This window comes from Kryptolebias marmoratus, unplaced genomic scaffold (assembly GCF_001649575.2).
Source record: "Kryptolebias marmoratus isolate JLee-2015 unplaced genomic scaffold, ASM164957v2 Scaffold74, whole genome shotgun sequence".
NCBI classification, from domain to species: Eukaryota; Metazoa; Chordata; class Actinopteri; order Cyprinodontiformes; family Rivulidae; genus Kryptolebias; species Kryptolebias marmoratus.
Window position 1 is genome coordinate 2,229 of NW_023665808.1, and position 7,478 is coordinate 9,706.

General features: G+C 37.8%; 1 protein-coding gene across 2 annotated transcripts in view; it reads right to left on the reverse strand.

Moving 5' to 3' along the window:
• Positions 1-3,911: 3,911 nt before the first annotated feature.
• The window catches only part of gon4l (gon-4-like (C. elegans)), a 22,636-nt gene continuing 19,069 nt past the window's right edge, over positions 3,912-7,478 (reverse strand). For both annotated transcript variants that reach the window (XM_017442214.3, XM_037974477.1), the window contains 7 exons: positions 6,593-6,790; positions 6,369-6,512; positions 5,960-6,256; positions 4,813-4,939; positions 4,446-4,740; positions 4,263-4,365; positions 3,912-4,189 (listed from right to left, as the gene is read on the reverse strand). In XM_017442214.3, coding sequence (XP_017297703.1) covers positions 4,073-4,189; positions 4,263-4,365; positions 4,446-4,740; positions 4,813-4,939; positions 5,960-6,256; positions 6,369-6,512; positions 6,593-6,790 — 1,281 coding nt within the window. In that variant the 3' untranslated portion in view covers positions 3,912-4,072. The remainder of the gene's footprint in view (positions 4,190-4,262; positions 4,366-4,445; positions 4,741-4,812; positions 4,940-5,959; positions 6,257-6,368; positions 6,513-6,592; positions 6,791-7,478) is intronic.

The following is a 7,478-nucleotide window of genomic DNA, read 5'->3' on the forward strand; positions in this document are numbered from 1 at the left end:
CCAGTACTGTTATTCACAACAAATTTTGTCTTCAGCGGGATATATTTGTCCACATAGTTATTCTACTTTTTAATATTTCCATACCTTTTCAGTAAACCGCCCTGAATATTGTAACGGTCAATATGTATATCACTGTTGTAGTACCTTTTTAGCACCACACGATGGCGCCTTTTCTGTTCTGTTATAACGTTGTATGTTGTGAAGAAGAGTGCAGAGTTGAAGCTTGCTGCGTGTACGCGCTTGGCTACTCCGCTGCTCAACCTCGGTAATGCATGGTAAAGGATTTATGGACTAATATCTATATATTCATGTATGAATGTAGATTTAGCGCCGTGGAGACCTGGCATTGTATGGTTTCAAGTCTGTAATAAAGAAATACGCGGGAACTAAAAAGCTTAACACGTGTTTTATGCTAAGCTAGCTCTCTCCAACGCATTACAATAAAGTGTAAAGTGTAGCGTAACTTTGTGTCATCATGATGCATTCATTATTAAAACTTAGCACATGCTATTTTTAAACTATGGAAATAAAGTAGAAATAAAAAAGATTTTGATATTGTGTCAGGTAGAAGAAAGCAGTGGACGTTTTGTTTAATTATCTTTTCTCCCTGTTGTCCCACAGCTGCTAATGATGGAGGTGGGTGGAAGCAGTTGTGGTGCCCTACAAGCTGAACAGCACCTGTTTCTCATTTTATTTTTTTATTTTAAACCATTAAAACATGCATATCTGTACATAAAAAATTCAGACAAGTGAACTGTATTTCTGCTTTCAGCTGTTGTGTTAAGTAAACTGGTTGATGTGAAAAAGATAAACTAACAAAGAAGCTGCTGTTAATCTCATTATTTTACACCATGAATAAATTTAATAATATTATTCTGTGCTTGTTTCAACTGCAGTAAAACAGCAGATTTAAGACTCTGCTTATAGCTTTTAAAATGTTGTGTTTGTCACAGCAGTTTCCTGTAACACTGTAGCAACACTTTGCAACTACTTTGATAGAATTTTTTGTTGGAAGTGTGCGAAATAGTTAAAATACTGTTGCTTTTATATGAATGAGGAAAATGACAGATAGAGGAGAACAGATCTGGGACAGATACTGGATCAGGAAGTGCAGAGAATTAGTAAGGAGGAAGTGAGGTTTGTTTTAGAGAAGAGGAAAAAAGTAAGAAAATGCGATGAAAAGACATGCCAAATATTCTAATTTGGTTAGAGCAAAGCTATAATGTTAAAATCATCTTTGCTTACTACAAAGGAAAAATCAATGAAAATGACAAAAATATTTTTTTAGAGTCTGCTGCCTCAGTTTTTAATGGCAGTTTGCATATTGTTTATACTTTGCCAGTGACATTGTGCTGCCCTTTAACATTATCATGTTTTAGTTATCTTAGAATTTTTCATGTTGGCTGTTAGCGGGCTTTTTTGATACTATTAGTTAGCCTCTTGTACCTTTAGTTTAGCATTATCATGTTTTAGTTTATGTTAGTTTATTTAGCCTTCCTGTACATTTAGTTAAGATTAGCTTATCTTAGCTTAACTAAATGTAACTTTAACATGATTTCATTTAGATTATCTTAGCTACTATTTTGTATTTTAGATATGTTTAGTTTCATGACTTTATTTAGATTGTTATATTTCATTTAGTTTATACATGATTGATTTCTGTATTTCTATATTTGATTTTGATGTTTTTATCTGTATTTGATTCTGTTGTAAAGCACTTTGGATCACCTTGCTGCTGAAAAGTGATATAAATAAATTTCACTTCACTTTTGTTGTTTGTTTTGCTGGCACTAATCATTCATGTGGTGGATGCCAATCAAATACTGCAGTCTAGCCATTTTTGTGTGTTAACTCTCTGCATTTTACTTTCCCTGTTATTTGTCAAAGCTAGACTGTGATGCATTCTCTTATACTATTGCTGAACCTGTCATTGCAGCTGGTTTTCATTTAGTTATTGCTGCCATGCAAGTGTTTCAATGTTGTTGCTGCTTTTTTACCTCAACTTCATACTATTGACCATTTTTATTCAGCAATTAAGGTTTAATCATAATTTCACAAAAACCTGACATTAAGAAATCTGTCCTTGTGTTCTGTAAATAAAAAAACATTTTATTGAATCTGTATTCTCTCTTTTTGTAAATTTCAAAGGATTTATGGGAATTTGCAGATTTCATTATCTTTTGTCAATTGATATGCACATTCTGTAAAATTACAACAAAAACAACAGCTTACTGTAATTCAATATACAGTTATCTACTGTTAAAATTAATTACAGTGCATGAACTGTAAATTACTGGTTCATCATTCTGTCTTTCTTCAAGTTAGATATTCTTATAAAGTGTTTTAGGACACCGACGTGTGCTACCACTATATTTTATAAAGGTAGAATACTCAAATGAAGACACTTGGTGCAACAGAATACCCTACCTTAGTGTTTTTTAAGGTAGGGTATTGTTATGAAGAGATTAAGTGCATCTATGTGTGCTACTTCTGAATTTCAAAATGATAGGATATTTTAATACAGGGTTTTAGTGCATCTATTTGTGCTACCCACTTATATTTAACAGGTAGGATATTCTGATGAAGGGTTTTAGGACACAGACATGTGCTACCACTATATTTTATAAAAGGTAGGAAACTCAAATAAAGGGATTTGGTACAACAAAATGTGCTTGTTAAGTATTTAATTAAAGCTGGGTATTCTGATGAAAGGATTAAGTGCATCAACAAATGCTACCGCTATATTTTATAAAGGTAGATTATTAAAATGAAGGGATTTGATGCAACGGAATGTGCTACTCTGCATACAAGTGGGATATGCTGATTAAGGATTATGGCTGATTTTTAAAGCCATAAACTGACAGTTTCAGAAGTAATAACTTGTGATCAACAATATCAAAAGCTGCACTGAAGTCTAGAAATAAAACACCAGCTAGTTGTTTTCTATCAATTCGTTTTAATCAATCATTAATAAGAAGTTAGTACTTGAAGAGTAGCCCTCTTTATATGCATGCTGAACATTCGAGTAGATGCAATTTGTGTAAAAATAATGTTGAATCTGTTTAAACACAACACAAGAATTCCTTGGAAATCTTACAGATCGTCTTCTAATTAGAACATGTTTATCACAGACAACTGAAAATGATTCACAAAAAGAGTTAATGTTATCTGTAATATATCATCCCAGTTTACATATCCCTTATCATTTATAAACCTTTGTTCTGAATTCTTTTATAAATTACTTTAGTCCTCGCCCTAGGAATTTTAGTTGTTACAGTCAAAGTAATAACATTGTGATCACTAAATCCCACCAGTACAGAAATTATGTTAAAACATTTATCGACACAATTTGAATACACGTGATCTGTACATGTAGAAGTAGGTACACCATTTTGATTGATACTAATTCTAGTTGGTATGTATGTATGCCCATCAGAAAATCTGTTTGTGTGAGAGGCTGAACTCGCCCTGCTCAGCTCCCATCTCTGCGGTTAAAGAGAAATACCATTTCTTCATCCTCCTCATTCAAGATGTTATTCTCTTCATACATCTTCAGCTGAAAACAATAATCTCTGTCAGTCCAGCTCTCACTGTGTTGTTTATGCTTTATGCATGATGTGTGCTGCAGTGAGGGCAATGGGAGTAAAAACGTACAGGCACAAAAAGAACATCTCACAACCACTTTAACGAGATCAGATGTCTTAAATCTTGTAAAGTATAAACCAGTCTTAAATCTTTGTGAATAAACCAGAAAATAAAAGTCTGAAACAATTATCAAGCTTCCAAATTAATTCTAAATTTTTGTGTAATTATTAAATTAACTTTACCAATAAACACATAATCCTTTCCATAAATCCCAACAACCACCTCTTTGCAGCTGCCATGAAAAGGACCACTTCAGGACAGAAGAATGAATGTGTCAAAAAGTTGATTTATTAAAAAAAAGGTCACATTTATATAGAAACAATAAATAATAATGTTCATAATTACATTTATTTCACACAGTCAACAAATCTGTCACCCACTGATTGTTTTTACAATAAAAATTCCTTATTACAACCGTTCTGATTGGTCAGTCTTCCATGTCATTAGCCGCAATTGGCTCTGTGGGCGGAGCTTCATCTTCTGAGCTGGTGTGACGAGCCGCCGTCCGAAAAAGTCGCATTAAATCTCGAAATCTGCGGGACACCTGTAGAGACAAACAAGCTGTTAAAAAAAAATGACCCTACCATAGAACAGCAGAAGACTGACCAGCCAATTACCTCACTGGGAGTCTTGTTGCCAAGCAGACTGGAGATGATCTGAAAAGTGCTTTGATTGGCTCCTTCTTGCTGACACATCATCAGTATAACTCGGTCAGCTTCTCTAAAAAAAAAAAAAAAAGTTATTTTGCAGCTGCTACTTGCTGCTCTTTACAGGAGAAAGACTCGATGTTTCTGACTCACCTGGTCCAGAGGATCACCTTTTCCCCACTCGCTGTCAGTGAAATGTTCTTGGCACAAACTGGGAGGTCAGGAGGAGGGCTGGACTGAGGAAGAGTGGAGGATGAAGAGCAGGAGACAGACAGAGAAACTGAGGAAGAGCAGACAGGTTGTAGTGTCTCTTCTCTCCTCTTCTTCACTACAGGGCTCTCCTCCTCTTCTTCAGTGCCTCCTGCCTCATTGAGCTCCTCATCTTCTTCCTCCTCTTCCTTCTCATCAGTCAGAGGAAATGATCCTTCCCATGATGCACCACTTTGACCTGTTGACACAACCAGTAAAGTCAAAACACACCTGTGTCAGGTTCAGTCAGAAACTTTATGATGTCACTCACCTGGCTGCAGACTTTTGTTGCAACGCTTCACATCCACATTTTTGTCACAAGGCTGATTGTGGGTGGAGCTTATCTGAGAGTATAAAGGGTTGAGGCTTTTTATAGCCCTGGACACACCTGCTGAACCCTGAAGAGAAGATGGAGAAGATGGACAGGTGTGTCAGGTGTGTTTCCTTCTTTACCTGTTCACCTGTCAGACAACAGGTCTGTTCTCCAAAGTAAATGGGCATGATGCTGAGATCTCTGAGAATAAATGGAGCTCTGAGAATAAATGGAGCTCTGAGAATAAATGGAGCTCTGAGAATAAATTGAGCTCTAAGAATAAATGCAGCTCTAAGAATAAATTGAGCTCTAAGAATAAATGGAGCTCTGAGAATAAATGGAGCTCTGAGAATAACTGTTGACAGATGTCTCCCTTCGGTTTTAAAACATGATGAATTAACTCATCTTTTAAATTCGATCCTTGCTGTGTGTCATCATATTCCCTCTGGAATAAATCTGTTTGTTGTTTAATCCCCTGACCGAGTGGTCTCACAGACCATAAATCCCTTCATTCCATTAACCAGCAGCAAAGCTGATTTACCGTTCCACATGTGGACCGGCTTCGCAGCACAAAGGAGCATCAGGGCGGGTTGGCTTCGACCCGCTCGCCGTCTGAGTCCGTTCAGAACTTGATTTCCAAAAATCACTCATCTTAATTTTCTTAAAAACTAATGACATTTTCTTATGCCACTGAGATTCAAATTTAATTTATTTTTTTATTCCATTTAAGGCCTCAAAATTAGCAAAATTCATTTTATGACTTTTAATGCTTTTTAATGCCCCGTGGAAACCCTGAAAATAGAATTTAAGACATTCAAATCAAGTTATATTAATAAAAAATAAAAAAAAACACAGCAAATAACCTAAAGAGCATTCAGGTAACTGCAGACAGAATGTGACAAACACCCACCTTGGTATTGTGGCACAGAGAGCATAAGATGTTGGGGTTAAAACATCACTTAGATGAGCCATAGACAAATGGACAAATCACAGCATTACGTCGCTGACGAAGAACACATTACTGACACAAGAAGCCTTCTGGGGACGTTTTCATCTTGAAAACATGAAAGAAATTTTTTTTGAATGATACAGCTGTTTTGCAGACCTTGTAGCTTCTGTGGGAGTCCATCTTCCTCCTCTGGCGCCGGCTCGTCATTGGTTGGATCTTATGTCCCTCCTCTTCCTCTTCAAGCTCTGGCAGTGTCACTTCCTCAAAGCTCCCAGTGGCTCCATCCCCTGACACCTGGCCACTACCCTCTCCACCTTCTCCTTCTTCTGGCCAGTGGGCTTCTTCAAACTGCCCGGGGTGAGCTGGAGGTGGGCGGAGATCATCAAAAAATACCCAGAATTCAGTTTGTAGGTGGGTGTGGCCTTTCAGAAGTGTCGCCATCTGGGTTCTCAGCTAAAAGCAGTGAAACAGCTGCCATTACCATAGAAACACTAATCAATATCAGCCAGGTTAAACTGGACTAAAAGTGTTCTTATCTGGGAAATGAAGTGTGGAACCACTGTACCTCCTGGATGCTGGTTGGACCCAGGTCCGGTCCAGTCTGCAGAGCTTTGATGATCCTCTGATAATGTGATGGATTATCTCCAAAACTGATCTCCAACTGTCGCAGAAAACGCCGACTGCGTTCAAACGCCTGCTGTTCCTCAAACTGCAAAGAAACAGTAAATGAGAGCTGACAGGTCCTACCGCCTGTCTCACTACCTGCTCAACACCTAACCACCTGCTCACCAGTCCACACTGCAGCGCCTGCTCTGGATGTAGGAAGGCAGCAAAGTCTCTGAGGAGATCTGTGTGGTTTCCCAGGATGCAGCGCAGCTTCCTGAACAGCAGAGTCACTTCATGTCCTTCTCCCACCTGTTTGAACTTGTTCAGCAACAACACAAACTCCTCCACCTGCTCAGGTGTATCCTGCAGTGCCTCACGCACCTGTTGACACACAGTGAAACCATCATGAGTTCTCAAAAAAATCTGTTAACATCTGTCCACCTGTCCCAACAGCCTGCAGGTGGTGCCACCTTCTGAACTCAAACTAATAAAACAGAAACATTTTGTAGCAAGAAATGAGCAGAATGATTGCAAATATGTTTCTCAGGATTCTTTTAGCTGATTGAAGACCAAAATCACATGCAAGAAACTGAAAGATTGCAATTCTTTAAATATAAAGACAATATAAAGTAGACCACAATCCAGGACACAAGGGGAGCATACACCTTTATGACGGACAGCTTCTCACCCAGCAGAGCTAATCAGGTGGTGTTGACATCACTGGAGAAGTAAAAAATATGGCGTAACGTCTGATGTCTTCTATAGTGCAGGGACACCCTGGAGACTCAGGCACATCCCAATAACATGATGAAGTACTCCACAGAACGGCATGGCGCAGGCTTTATTCACCCTCAGATAGATGCCATCTGGGCCTGTAGTCTTGCTGGACCAGAGCCGATTCAGCTGTTTTTGTAAGCTGGACATACAGGTGCTGGTCATAAAATTAGAATATCATGAAAAAGTAGATTGATTTCAGTAATTCCATTTAAAAAGTGAAACTTGTATATTATATTCATACATTACATACAAACTCATATATTTCAAATGTTTATTTCGTTTAATTTTGATG